The 14,601-nt window shown below is 45.1% G+C and overlaps 4 protein-coding genes across 6 annotated transcripts; 2 read left to right on the top strand and 2 right to left on the bottom strand.

Annotated features, from left to right (window-relative positions):
• Window positions 1–12: 12 nt before the first annotated feature.
• LOC125767613 (probable ATP-dependent RNA helicase Dbp73D) lies at window positions 13–3,216 on the top strand. Its single transcript, XM_049434388.1, has 4 exons — window positions 13–185; window positions 266–2,090; window positions 2,169–2,342; window positions 2,413–3,216. Exons 1-4 carry the CDS (start codon window positions 13–15, stop codon window positions 3,157–3,159), a joined length of 2,919 nt encoding a protein of 972 aa, XP_049290345.1. The 3' UTR covers window positions 3,160–3,216.
• Window positions 3,217–4,305: 1,089 nt separating this feature from the next.
• On the top strand, window positions 4,306–8,249 carry LOC125767672 (uncharacterized). The gene is made up of 2 exons (XM_049434498.1): window positions 4,306–6,173; window positions 6,248–8,249. Exons 1-2 carry the CDS (start codon window positions 5,132–5,134, stop codon window positions 6,337–6,339), a joined length of 1,134 nt encoding a protein of 377 aa, XP_049290455.1. The 5' UTR covers window positions 4,306–5,131; the 3' UTR covers window positions 6,340–8,249.
• Window positions 7,742–12,252, bottom strand: LOC125767600 (probable RNA helicase armi). Of its 2 annotated transcripts, XM_049434356.1 has the most exons (4): window positions 12,047–12,244; window positions 11,715–11,962; window positions 8,498–11,590; window positions 7,742–8,434 (listed from the first exon to the last, which is right to left on the bottom strand). In XM_049434356.1, the coding sequence occupies exons 1-4, from the start codon at window positions 12,234–12,236 to the stop codon at window positions 8,384–8,386; spliced, it is 3,582 nt and encodes a 1,193-aa protein (XP_049290313.1). In that variant the 5' UTR covers window positions 12,237–12,244; the 3' UTR covers window positions 7,742–8,383. The 2 variants fall into 2 exon arrangements, with proteins under 2 accessions (XP_049290313.1, XP_049290312.1); XM_049434355.1 differs by having other exon boundaries at window positions 7,742–11,590; window positions 12,047–12,252.
• A 195-nt stretch (window positions 12,253–12,447) lies between these two features.
• Window positions 12,448–14,522, bottom strand: LOC125767710 (uncharacterized). 2 transcript variants are annotated; one of them, XR_007418812.1, is made up of 3 exons: window positions 14,317–14,522; window positions 14,021–14,180; window positions 13,127–13,675 (listed from the first exon to the last, which is right to left on the bottom strand). XR_007418812.1 is itself a non-coding variant. In XM_049434542.1 (2 exons), the coding sequence occupies exons 1-2, from the start codon at window positions 14,054–14,056 to the stop codon at window positions 12,448–12,450; spliced, it is 237 nt and encodes a 78-aa protein (XP_049290499.1). In that variant the 5' UTR covers window positions 14,057–14,389. The 2 variants fall into 2 exon arrangements, 1 of the variants encoding a protein (XP_049290499.1); XM_049434542.1 differs by lacking the exon at window positions 13,127–13,675 and adding an exon at window positions 12,448–12,648 and having other exon boundaries at window positions 14,021–14,389.
• Between the last annotated feature and the right edge of the window lie 79 nt (window positions 14,523–14,601).

A 14,601-nucleotide genomic window follows, 5' to 3' on the forward strand; every position in this document is an offset into this window, starting at 1 on the left:
CACTTTCTGCACATGACAGGTACGGAAATTACACCACATCCGTACTACACCACACTGTCATTTCTCGGTTTACACCACACCAGACACAGAAGTAAACAAACCCACGTGCTTGGTTGGACCTGCACAGCGTGCGTACGTGTATTACGTTTGGTAGCAGCAACGATGGAGCTTTTTACGATTAACCGGTACTTTAAGTTAATTATTTTGAAGGATACACGTATTGCTATCGTTCAGCAGTATTTAATACGCCTTTCTTATCTCTCAGATACGATGAAACCAAACTGAATGAGGCGGATGAAAAAACTCAAGAAGAACTGATCCTCCAGAAGCTGCGGGACCGTAAAGAAAAGAAAGCGCTACAGAGAAAGTCAAAAATTGCAGCCGAAATCGAAGAATCCGTTCTACAATCGTTGCAAGAAAACACGCAGCAACAGCAAGAAAATACGCAGCTTGCTCATCCATCTGACGAAGTAATCGATGATGCCGGTATTCCAAACGTAGCTACATCTAGCGAACCATTGGAGGAACACGGAGAAGGTGGCAAGACGCAAACGGATGCCAAACAAGATGCAAGTGAGAATGATGAAGAAAATCAAAGCCACTCTCAAACAGACAGTGCTGGAAAGCAAATCGCTACAAGTGAGAATGATGAAGAAAATCAAAGCCAGTCCCAAGCAGACAGTGGTGGAAAGCAATTCGGTGACTTCACTGTGTTGGGTGGTGATAAACTACACCGACTGAAACAAACGGATGAAGTGCTGCCACCATGGTTATCGCATCCCACGATCATTGAACGTAATCTTTCATCCAAAGGCCCGTCGGTAAAGAAACTAACCTATCTGGATGAAGTGATCAAACGTAACTTAAAGCGCATGGGTTACAAACGACTATTTCCAGTGCAGGAAACGGTTATTCCGTGGATACTGGAAGCGCATCGGACACCTGCACCATTCTGGCCCCGCGATGTGTGTATCTCTTCACCGACTGGTAGCGGGAAGACGCTTGCATTTGTTGTGCCGGTTGTGCAGCTCCTACTGCACCGCGTTGCTCCTGCCGTGCGTGCACTGGTAATTCTTCCCGTCCAGGAACTTGCCCAACAGGTGTTTCAGGTGTTTCAAAAGTTGTGCGAAGGCACCAACATTCGACCCGTGAGCCTGTCGAGAGGAACGCAACTGGTAACCGAGCAAAACAAGCTCGTGAAGTATTGTAATGGAGAGTACGTATCGAAGGTGGACATAGTGGTGACTACGGCAGGTCGGCTGATAGAACATTTGCATTCCACCAAAGGTTTTACCCTGCGGCACCTTCGGTTTTTGATTGTGGACGAGGCGGACAAGGTGATGTACCAAATCCAAAACGATTGGCTGTACCATCTGAACAAGCACGTCAAACAGGAATCGGATGAATATTTGTTGGGTCGTACCAGCGAGCTGTTGTCTCAAACCGAGTTATTTGATCGGGCTCGACAACCCCATAAGCTGCTATTTTCTGCCACCTTCAAGCGGGACGCAGAAAAGCTGAAAACCCTCAAGCTGTTCCATCCGAAGCTGTTTACGGCCGTGATTGATCCGAAGGAAAGAACGGAAATGGCGCAACAGACAGCTTCGGAGCAGCTAGAACCACGGCGTGGCAACTTTATCGGGCAGTACACGACACCGCTCGAGCTGAAGGAGTTTGTTTGCATGACGCAACAACACAATAAACCATTGACCCTGTACTCCATTATTCGTGAGAAGGGATATAGAAGGTTTTTGGTGTTTACAAATGGAATCAACAACTCGCACCGACTTTCGTTTGTGCTGCAACGACTCTTCGGCACGGAAATGGTTATCGAGGAATGGTCCTCGTCCCTTAGTCCGGCAACAAGAAAAAGTGTGCTGAGTCGTTTCAGCATGGGCACAGTGAATGGGATCATTTGTACGGATGCGCTGGCTCGTGGTATCGATATCGAGAGCATTGAGGTGGTCATTTCGTATGATATGCCCAACCATGTAGAAAAGTACATTCACCGTATTGGAAGAACTGCGCGTGCCGGTTGCCGTGGTACAGCCATTACTCTGCTGGCGGAGAACGAAAGGAAAAAGTTTAATGTAAGCTGCAAATGCTTCTCACAGCTCGTAGGTACTAACAAATAATCTTCCATACGACATATTTTCCCGTCTTTGCAGACACTGTTGAAAGAAGCCAACAAAACAGAGCCGGACACGATGGAGATGGATCCATCCGTAGAGGAGGAGCATGCTGCAAAGTATGCCATCGCACTCAAGGATTTACGCGAAGCACTTGCGCTGGAGACAGACGTGATCAATAAAATACGCAACGGAATGTCCATTAGCTACATGGTATGTGACGATGGGTTTTTGCAAGGGATGGTTAGTACTTGAGCTAACTTTAACCGCTTTCTTTTTTTAGACGAGAGTCAACCTGCTCACCAAACTCAAGGATCAAGTCGATATTACCTACTCGACAGAAATCATCAAATCACTTAAATATCTGCCCAAAAGTTGGACAAATGAAGCGATTGAGATGAAAGCGATGGAAAGAAAAAAACGCAAACAAGAGAATCCAATTGACGATATTGACGTCGATAGCAAACGGGCCAAAACGAACGAAGAGACAATGGTAAACGGAATGGCCAAAACAACTGGGAAAACGCATAAACTGCTCAACGGTACTGCAGCTGGATCGGCAGACACGAACCAATCATCCGCCACAATCGGAACACCGAAAGAGAAATCTAAGGACATGAAGCTAAATGGAAAAGGCAAGCGAAAGAATCGAAAAGTCAACGGAAAGGCTAAAGCAACAGCGGAAAAGCGTAAATTAATCAACGGCACTGCATCTGGATCGGCAGACACGAACCAATCTTCCGCCACAATCGGAACACCGGAAGAGAAATCGAAAGACATGAAACTAAATGGGAAAGGTAAACGACAGAAACAAAAAGCGCCATCCGATGAATCGGCAGTTAAATTATCGCTCAATGGTGATACCGCAGCGAGAACCGAAACTGAGGAAGAGCAAAAGCGTCAGCGTTTTCGTATTAAACGAAAAATTGGTGCTGATAAAAAGGGTAAGAAGAATCGTTGGAGGAACAATCCTGCGAAATCCGGCCCAGCTAAAGAAAGGAGGTCGAAGACGAGCAAGACGAAGGAGTAATGTGCGAATTATATTGTGAGACAATAAAGTTTAATGTATTTCCTTAAGCATAAGCAAAGGCATAATGTTCGATTTTTGCTTAATAGGTACGTTGTACATGAGCGCTAATGTGCTTTTATTTAATGGCACAGTGTTGAAAGGAAATGGGGGCGCTTGGGACAAAAAACTGGTTTAGTCTTTGGGTTGAGAAAAAGTTTTACCTTCATTTTGTTGCAGTGTCCTAATGTATCTATGCAAACATCTGTATGATTGGCTTGAAATTCACGGACTTCTTCATCGATCGGTTTTGATGCGACTTGATTGCAACCCGAATCGATGAGAACTGACCAAAGATCAAATAATTCGATCTAGTATGTTGAGCTTGCCAGCATTCGTGACGAAACAGCATTTGAGACTGCTTAGATCTGTTGATCAATCGAGATAAAAGATCTGCACAACCGAACTGTCGTAGGATCGTAGCTCATCATTGTTAGTGCCCGCAGTGTTGTAAAGTAGTGTGAAGCGGTATACCATTCTTAGAACCGAAAATGGAAAGTAAGAGCTTGTGATCATTCACGATGTGCTTGGTCTAGAAGAAGATATGTCCTGCATTCTTTCGGACACTACAGAAAAGGTTCCAGTATCTTTCGCAGCACTACGAAAGACAACATTGGCAAATGCCACTCTTCAAACCATTTCGAGATATATTCGCGAAGGATGGCCTATACCTTCGAAAGATCTTCCACCAGAAATTCAATCCTACTACCATAGAAGACATTCATTAACCACAGTCGAAGGATGCATTATGTTTCGCGATAGAGTAATTGTCCCAGACATGTTTCGAAGACGAATCTTGCAGCAGTTTCACCCAGGACACCCTGGTATGGTACTCATGGAAGAACTCACTCGAAGTTTTTTGTATTGGTCGGGAATCGACGGTGAAATTGAAGATAGTTATAACTATAGATTACTCATGTTTTTGGATTGCTTTGATATCCAACATTCAATTGCAGGGAAGGCACCAAACAAAGCGACATTGAGATCTTGGCCTTTTCCATCAAAACCATGGTCTAGGATCCACATGGATTACGCAGGACCAGTGTATGGATTCTTTTTTTTTAGTCATTGCTGATACATATTCAAAATGGTGAGCTTAATAAAGGATTTGTCTGTACATCCAAACTTAACAAAATTGCTCGGTGTATTTTGTTTCTCCATATGCGACAGGGCACCGACCGAGCACAAAGGGTTAAAATCATTTAATAATAATTTAATTCGTAGGTACCATACGTCTTGTAACTCGGTTTGAAACCCAGCCGGACTCCAGAGATAACACAGAAAAACACCACTGCTTAGCCAAAAGCCAACTGTCATTTCAAATTGTTTCTGTGTTTGAAGAACACAACTAATCCTCATAAACGTTGCTGCGATTTTCTCCCCGTTTTGCTGCTAGCGAAAAAATAACACTTCCAAACACACACACGCACACACACACTGCCTCGCATTTACGGCATCAAAAGTCGTAGTTTTTCGACGAACACAAACGCAGACCGAACTGCAAAAACATGACACCGTTCCGTGTTTGTTTATAATCGATTCACACTATACCAAGCGGGATGAAGCCAACGCAAAGCTGGCCCGCATAAAAGTGCAGAAGTGTTGTGTTACTCTCGTAGTGATGAAAAACATTACTCAGGTAATGTGAAACCCAATCGATGACGGCCCGTATGCTAAAAATAATAGGATCTTCCATCGAGCTGGAAGCTGCACGTCCGTGGTATTGGTGATGGTTCCGAATTGTGGCGAATTTTGGCAATGTCATTCGAAGGTTTCCTGCCGTAGGTGAGGTGTGCAATTCGGCGTACAATTTTTGGTGACATCGGTTGTGCAAAGTGCACCCTTTGGTTGCCATCGGCCGGGGGGTCATCCAAAACTAATCGTGTCTCTGTGTGTTTTTGTGTGCGCTCGCGCGTGTGTGTAAACTTCCGTTCCGATGGGTGACGAGCTGGACATGAACTTTGGGGGTTTACGGGATAAGAATGAGATCATCCGAAAGTACGTGGACAACCTGAACCGTCTCCGGCATCTGGCTGCCCGGCGCGGTCAAATTAGCGAGAGCGAATTCAACAACTACCTGATACGGCACTACTTCCACAACAATAACATCATCAACTACATCTTCGACAAACATACGAGCCGCACCCTGCTGAAGACGGTGATCGAGCGGAAGAAAAAGATCATCAACTTCATTTTTCTGCTTCTCACGCTGTTCGTCGTGTTCTCGTACAAGCATGAGGTGTCGACCATTGTGCTGCGCAATATCCAGAGCTTCATCTACCCGGGAATGCGCTTCTGGCGCAAGGCCACGGTGCCGATCATCGCTTCGTATCCGGCCCTCACCGAGTACTACGACGAAAGCTGCCTGCTGACGAACCCGTACTTTCAGGTCGAAAATCTCAACTGTGATCCGTGCGCGGACGTGGCCAACGTGCTAGATTTCACGGCCGTACATGAACCGCGCTCCACACTGGTCGCTTCGGCCGCCGTCAATTATCCGTACATTTTCAAAACACAAAAAGACCTGATCGACATTGGCAGCCTGCAAGCACTCGTCGAACAGCATCGGTCGGTCTTTACCAAGGATGCGTATCGGGTCCAATCAACGGACGATGGCATCCGCAACTTGGACGATCTGTTTCGTGTGTTTGCGAACGTCAGTGGCACGAACGGTGGCCATGGGACAATCGCCACACCCGAAAGCCACAATGTGTGGCGTTGCAACCGGATGGAGCCGGCCCGGTTGCTGCGAAGGTTGTTTCCACGCCCGAACCGACTGCCGGCGACGGGTGTCAGTTTGGAACGGTACCTGTTAATCGATACACCTCAGGCACCGCTGTATAGTGTCCCCGATGCGGAATGTGCCAACATGTTCGTCATTCAGGGTAGTGGCAGCAGAACATTTATGCTTCGTCCCACGCAGGAATGCAGGCATCGCTGTCGGACACTTTCCGTCCGGTTGCCTCCTTATTATGGATGTAAGTAATATTTGATTGCTTGTTACGGCTTAAGGCCTGATTGATGGAACGTGTGTTCTTCTTCTCACTTTCAGTGATCTACAACTGGTGGTACTGGAGGCCAGTATCGTTGCCGGAATACAACGCCAAAACCCCATCGATTAGCTATGTAGGCAGTTACTGCTGAGTAATGAAAAGCAGCATCACATCAATCGCCAATCGGACGATTTCCGCCTGTGCTGGAACTGTAATGTACAGTTGGGAGATGCATTTATGACTAGTTCCAGAGGATTGTTTTACTGTATCCGGCCTGTTACTATTACTCAACGCCAGTGATCGTGTTAACAAGAAGGTAGAAAACGAAAGCTCATGCTGTGCACAACGTGAGATGGTACAGAATCTAATTTTGGTAACAAGCTTCGCAACAACAACCCTCAAATGGACATACCGCGTACGATAGGAATTAGGCCAAGCTTTCTTATTTAATATGTTGTTTAAATTATTTTTTCGGCAATGTGCGCGTTCCTTGTTTCGAAACAAAAGGGCGATCAGAAGAGGATGATAGAAAAAAAAACCAAAAGCAAACCAAAAGAGAATCTATTCAGATTGGCCAAAACTAGCGAGCCTAATGTTAGCACAGCACGCCAATTAATGTATATATAGGGATGTATGTATATTTAAAGATGTAGCAACTAAACAAACACACCTACTAAAAAAGCACGCGCATAAACCGTAATACCTTAATGGCAAAAGCAACGGCACAAAGCGAACATGATCGGTTCATTTTTTAGTAGCATTGCGCCCTTTATTTCAAAGATGCCGAAATGCGAGAAAGTTTAACAAGACAGTTTATTGCTGCTCCACTTGCATTGCGCACACACACACACACATTATACGCCATGTGATCTGCATCGTTATGATATTGTTTGGGAACGTGTGATCGAGGGGAATTTGAAAAAGGTTTTAAACCAAAAACATGAGATTTTGTATGCTACACTAATGATAAACAGAGACTGGCAAGCGTTTTTTTTTGTTTGTTTTGTAATGGTTTCGTATTGCTGATTAATTTTGATATAGAATAGAAATGAATGTAAGTTGCTGTATGTGTATAGGCTAAAACTACAGCATCCGTCGATGTACGTTCGGTGGGAAAATTAAAAATCTCCGTCTCTACTGGTACATTTCTCCTACATAAAATATGGATCTGATGGAAATGTTTCTAAATTTCACCAAACCCAGCAGGTGGGGTAAAGATCGACCATCAACAAACAGATTAAACATTTAAAACTCCTATAGAAGGGGGTCGGCCATCCAAACTCCCATAACGACACAGAGAGGGCACAAGCGTTTAGCGTTTCCGTAAACCAAATGCAATCAAACAAAGCAATTCAACACGGCCATAATGAAAGTTGTTTAGATTTTTCTTTCTTTTTTAAGACGAGGCAATTTAATGCTAGCCAAACAACAAAACAGCAAAAGGGAGAAGAATATGTGTATTGCAAGGAACAACTAAGAAAACGAAATATTTGTGTGATATGCTGCTTTAGAAAAACGTGTGGTTTGGGAGAGAAAAAAAAGATACACACATATTTCAATATGTTTTAAATTTTATTCACAAAACAGATTCTTGGTTTACTGGTTGGAAATAATGTTGACTTTACAGTAATACAGAAATATGTTCTTAATGAAAACAGTTTTTATAGTTAGCAATACCTGCAATAATGTTACTACTACTACTAATAATGGCAGTAATTCTTAACGAATGAATTATTTCTTGCAAAAACGATTTAAAAAATACAACTAAACAGCATGAGACAAATACAATCACTGAATCACGTCTGACGCCAATGATGGATGGAAATCGCCTCTAATTCTCGCGTTAAACTTGCATAAAAATAATAGCAGAAGCCTGATAAAGAAGCAGCTGTAACAAGCGCACCGGGAAGATTATGTTGAAAGGTGAAAAAGAAAAAAAGCAGCCAGAAAATAATTTAATTCCTTTAGTTTAAAAGGGAGGGCATTCAGCAAAGAACCAAAAACAGTAAGAAACTAAAGAAGCATAGAATAAAAATACCAATCAATTAAAATTCAAACCAATTCCCATACTGGTATCAAAAACAGTTTTTCTTTTTTCGTCGTATGGTTAACATAATGGAATCACGATGTGTTACGTACATCAAACTAATCTATTTGATCGTAATGAACATTAATTTCGCCACTCCACGCGATGATCAATATTGTCCATCTTCGTCCTCCTCCTCCTCGTCATCATCGTACTGACGCTGCAAAAGATTATGCGCTCTAATCATATTCGGACGGTCAACCGATTTCTGTCGCTTGCTCACCGATGCGATCGTACAGCCGCAATACGAATCCCTGTCCATTGCGCTTTGCAGCAAACTGCCCCATATCCCGTCCGTTGCCAGCAGGTGCGGATTGCCTACGACCACCAGTGCAACCTTGGCACGTGAAATGGCCACGTTAATACGCTTTGGTGCTGATATAAATCCAAGCCTGGTTGAGGCATCGCGCGTCAAATGATGGCGGGAGGAACGTACCACCGACATTATGATCACTTTGCGCTCCTGTCCTTGGAACTCTTCCACCGAACCGATCTTGGGTGATTCGAGTGAAGCCGCATCGAATATGCGCCTGATGCTGCGCACCTGCATAACGTACGGCGTAATGATGCCGATATCGTTCGGCCCGTAACGTCCGCCTCGGTACAGCCGTTCGACGATCTTGTGCACCATGCACGCTTCGGCCGGATTAAACCAGGACGGACTTTCCGGCGATTGTTTGTTGGTGCCGTTGATACCACAGAAAAAGAACCCGTTCCGCGCGCTTTCTTCGTTGTCCGACGGTGGAAGTCGCAAAATGTCGCGTATTGCAGCGATCAATTCTACGTCCGGCTCGGTGACCACCGGCTGATACGGTTCGAGCGAACTCTCGTAAAACAAATCGTTGTACAGCGACAGTACGGACGGTATCGATCGATAGTTGATGCGAAGCATCGTCACCAACCGTGGATCGTACCCGGCCGTGTCGTCGGTGAAACGCGCCCGGTCGACAGCGTACAGTTTTTGGTTGACCAGCAGCCGTTCCATCAGCGAGATGTTGCTCTTCCATTCTTCGCCTTCGGAAAACTGTACGGAATGGCAGAGCTGCTTTGGATCACCAACCAGTACGACGGTACCGTCCCTTCGGCTAACTTGACAAATAGGAATCAGCGTTTCCGGTTCGATCGCCTGGCCAGCCTCGTCGATAATTACATGCGTGAAGTGATTCGGATCGAAGCTCATCATCATCAGCGAACCGATACCGAGACAAGTGCTAATGGTCACACGGTGTCTCCCTATGTGTTTTGCTTGGAATTTCATGCGCAGACCCGATTCAGTCACAAGCACGTCACCCAGTGTGTTACGCTCATCAGCCACATCGACCGTGGCACAGTACTGGACAAGATGCTCCGGAACCGCTTCCCGCTCGACCTGGCTCATGGCAACGAGCCGGATAAAATCGCCTGGCTGTAAAATTCCACCGCGCGCCAACCGCTCTGTAATCAGATAGGCCGCACTGTTGGACGGCGTTACCACGATAACCCGGGCGCTAGGCACATTCGCGACAAGCTGATGAATCAGCTCAATAATGGTAACCGTTTTGCCCGTACCAGGCGGTCCAAAGATGATATGGGGCATTGGACGTGCCTCGCCACGCAGTACGTTCACAACCGCCTGCCTCTGGTAGCGATTTAGCGCCTCATTGTACCACGGCAACATGCGCACCTTGGCGGCATCGGCCGTTTTCTCCTCCAGCAGCATGTCGTTCCGTGCGTTAAGTCGCACATTTAGCACCGGTTGTTGGTGTTTTATTTGCACCGGAAACAGATACTCGTATCCCAGCGTCTGCTGTATGCGTTTGATGGCGTGATGCTGCTTGCGGAATGTGCCACGCCCGAATACAAACTGTACTGCATAGCATTCGCCATTGTACTGCGAATGAAAGGCTTGATCGAACTTGAGAAATACCCGGCTATGCAGCACCCGGTGAATGACACCCTGATAGATGGTGGTGTCTTTTGTCCAGGGCGCTGTGGCACGCACCGAGTCGCCCACCATGATGGAAGGCCGCGCCTCCGCTATGTTTGGCACGTCCAGCGCGAGGAAACTTTCCTCCGGTGTAAAGTGTGTCCGTTCGATATCATGTTTGCGAAACTCGATCTGTAGACTTATTTCCTCGAGATAAATGAAATTTTTCATAATACGACTGTAGTTCATTGGGGTCAACTTCTCGTTCAGGCAGTACGGTGGCCGCTCAAGTGTGTTTTTGATCTCGGCCCGGCTTGGCAACGTTAGTAAAATGTCGTACAAATCCGACGGTACATTGTACATGGGCAGTGGGTGCGCGATAAAGTTCATTCGGTTTGTTATACCCCGTCCGGCCAGAACCGTCCCCGGAGCACGTCTCATGTTTAGCAGGGCAAGCTGCTTCTTGCAGTACGACATCCTACCGTTGTGCATACCACCCCCCGTTGCTTTCATCACTACTGACTGGTTTGTATCCGCTGCATTGCCTACCGTGATCCGAAAGACACGACCAATGCGGAAGGACCCACCGAAACACCAGATGCAAGATTCTTCATTCCTACCGAATAAACCACCGCCGGAGATCTCGAACTCGTACTCAATCGATTCCCCTGGGAAAAGGAACATTTGCGTGTAGGCGGGCGGCGATTTTAGGCGCACCTGGGAGCATTCACTTTTCGGGCCCAACATTTTTAATATTTTCTGCTGCCTGTCTGAATCATTTCTTATCGTCACCTTTCGGCACTCAACATCCTCCCCATTCTTCAGTGTAACGTCAAAGTCACCAGCAATGCGAATACCATGCTTATCCTGCCATAAAGTATCCTTCTGTCTACTGTCGGTGCCGTTTGTTTGGGCCGGACTGTTTGCTAGCGTTTTGATTACGGCTGTAGCAAGCAGTGTCACCTTGATGCAACGCATTCGCACGTGTTTGTTTTCGACGGCTTGAAACTCCACCCGGTCACCCTTGTTTGGTCGGTAATCGTTGAGTATTGCCATCTGGTACAAGACGGTACTGTTCGATGCGGTTCGGATTTCACCACCTTCCTCCTCGATTGCGACGATTGTACCGATGTCGGAAACGGTGCGGCTCGGTTCAATGCCAACCACCTCCAGCACCTCCCCTTTAAAGTCTACGAACGTTCCATCCATCTGCACTACGCAGTCCAGTGTCACGTAGTCACCCATTACCGGCACAAACGTCATGCTGGTTTTGTCAATGTTCACACTAATCGGATCACCGGCGTCTGTTTCCACAATCAGCACATCGTTCTCGATGCCGATCACGGTACCTGGTTCTCGGCGCCGATTGCTCTGGTAGTACGTGGTTTTAGCCGTGTCAGTCGGATGCGTCTACACATTTGGCAACAATTGGGAAACCGGAAAAGTAGCAATTGAAGATAAACCATTACTAATGATTACACTCTAAATTTATAAAATTATCATTTGTTCCACATTATTCAACCATGTTACTTACCCAATCTTCCTTTTCAGCAGCTGCCGCTGTGTCACCGCCGCTCCAAAGGTTACCGAGCACGGAAATAATTTTGACTACCTTTGTAGAAGTTTCTCCTGATACTGGATCGGTTTTTCGGTTGGCAAGGAACTGAAGCTTCGTGTTTTCCTCCACATGCTTTCCCGCTTCGTTGTTTTTTACCAAAGATTTCGGCACAAAATAAATCCCGTCGATTATGAAATAGTCAGCCTTTACCTCCGTTATTGTTCCTGAAACGGTGTAATCGGCAACGAAGTAATCAGATTTGGTCTGACTACTAACTAGCGTCATTTAATGGATAGGTATAGACTTACCGGTCGTTTGGAAACAATCTGTTGGTTCAATGATTGGCTTGACAATCTCTTCTTGCTTCGGTTTGCTATCATGATCATCGTCCCGTTGGAGTTTTTCCTCGCAAAGCCGTATATTTTCTGATAACGACAATTGTTCGTTGGGAGGCCTATCCAACGCCTTGCGGATGAACCACGCCGTTAGACGAAACATTTTCGTCTTATTGTTTTCAATTTTCAGATTATACGCAAAGAAACTAAAGCTAAGATAATAAAAAAAGGTTGTTGCAGCGAGAGCAGATAGTTTAAGCAATTGCAAAGAAAGGCACTTTAAAGTGAATTAAACATGAACTAACAAAAAGTATATATGCACGCTTGGCGCACGTTGTCATTTGGTTGGGAGGAGCTACTGTTTTGTCGCGCGTTCAATTTTGGCCCAGAATCTTTTCGATTGAATCGTATTGCCAGTCCGTTTCTTTCACGTAATTTAGCTCCTTGCGCAAACTCTGCAGACGGTTGGCGTGATTTTCGAGCTGCAGATTGTTTTCGCACATGTCCACAAAAATGTAAAATGTCACTCCGATGATGCCATCCTTTGAAGGAGACAGTTGCTGTTCGACCTTAGACTGTGACACGCAGAGATATGGAAGAGAAAGGAGAGCAATAAAATGCATTATTACGGGAGAATCGATCATGTGATTAATGTACGGTGTATGATGTTTATACTTGCACGAACATTATCCGCAGCTATCAGGACTAAATCTATTAAAAAGCCTCAACATTTACTAAAACAAACCGCGCTCCTAGGCATGCCGACTTTGCTTACCTGCGTGGTCTATGCTTGTGGGCCTGAAAACTTGTAAAACTGTTTACGGGTGTTTAGGATAAAAGCGTACATGGGTGAGGTATTTTTTGTGTTTTATAAAAATTGGTAATCGTTTCATCGTTCGAATCGTATTGAAAATCACAGTAGGCGAGCAACCAACTTACCGCAACACGCTTCAGCAGCATTGCGTTTTCATTGCGTAGTGCCATAACAAGCTCATCGTTACGCCTCAGCATGTTGACCTCTAGTTTGAGCTCCTTTACGTAGTCTACCGTGCCTTTTAAAATGGTTCCCTTATTTACACGTCCATCTTTGCCGTTTAGCTCACTACTTGATCCTTCCATGTTTTTAGGCAGCAGTGTACCCAGTTCCTTGATTTTGTCGTTAATGTTGAAACGACGACGCCGTTCAACTTAAATTTAAAACATAAAATTACTGACCGGTTTCGATAGTTGGCCTGATCAATAGATATCGGTGCCATTATCGAACTGTCTCACAATCGTTTCTTCACAAAGCTGCTTCAAATACTGTGCGATAGCCGGTGATTCGTTACTTTGGAACATTTATCATCCAGAGCAACTACTTCCTAATATCACAGTTCTTACCAACCCTTTACTTTTCCTCATACAAACCAAAGCGGCGTGATTCCTGATATTTTCTTCCACGACGTCACTACCGCACCAACTAACAACCAGGTGCGTGAATGATCAACTATCCCAATCGCAAAGGCTGCTGCTCATTATCGGTGTGGAGTATTCGCTTAACGTTTGTTTCCATGCCAATAGGCAGCATTCACACCATTGCTTTACGCCGGGAAGGGAGCGTTTCTGCACGGTAAAACGATAAACGAGCAACATCAGCACTTTGTATAACCTCACAAAAAGTACAACGCAGTACAGACACACCGAATGGTTTGTGGATATCATGTTTCAACCAGACAAGAAAATCGATGTTCCTGTGTGTGTGTGTTAGTGAATGAAAGATGAAGCTTTTGCGCTACGATGATGATCCTCGCCTACACAGCTACGTCTAATTTTAATCTCTAAATCCTTACACCACTGCGGATTATGCCATGAATGCTCGTGCAAATGTTCTATCTTTTTTGGTTGATGAGAAATGTAGATACATATAGCTAAGTTAGTCCACGATATGGGGTTCGATTAGGTACTTACAATAGCTTCTTTCGTTGAAAGATCGCTGCTAGACATAGCTTAGCGTTTCATAAGCTGGGTATCAAGATTTGTCAGCACTTTCCAACTTCCAGGAGGGGTTTGCTTATCAACGCTGTTGTATTACACTCCGTTTAGCGTTGGTTTCATCATCACGAACAATCTATTCTTCAGTATGAAAAAGGTCTTTAATGAAGATGGCAGCGATTGGTATCGCTATAGGAAGGATTTGAAACGATTTTAAAAGCGCAATCACCGCAATTGTAGCGTACAAAATAACCACTCCTGCTGGCGCTCACCGAAATGTTAATCAGAAAAGGGATGGTTCCACAACACACTTGTATGCATATCGTTTTCAACGCGAATTTTGACAGCGCGTGCAAAAACGTGAACACCCTGTAATCACGACATTTTGCTGCGCTACTGTGCTATAATAACCTTGGCAATTGTTTGAAATTGAAGTGAAATTTATTTTGTTTTTTTATTTGAACTAGAGAAAGTGTATTTTTGTGAGTTTGTATAAAATTAAGAGCGTTTACAGATGTTACAGCGAATGTCGCGCAATTCTCTACCGAGCATACGAA

Source organism: Anopheles funestus, chromosome 3RL (assembly GCF_943734845.2).
Source record: "Anopheles funestus chromosome 3RL, idAnoFuneDA-416_04, whole genome shotgun sequence".
Taxonomy (NCBI): domain Eukaryota; kingdom Metazoa; phylum Arthropoda; class Insecta; order Diptera; family Culicidae; genus Anopheles; species Anopheles funestus.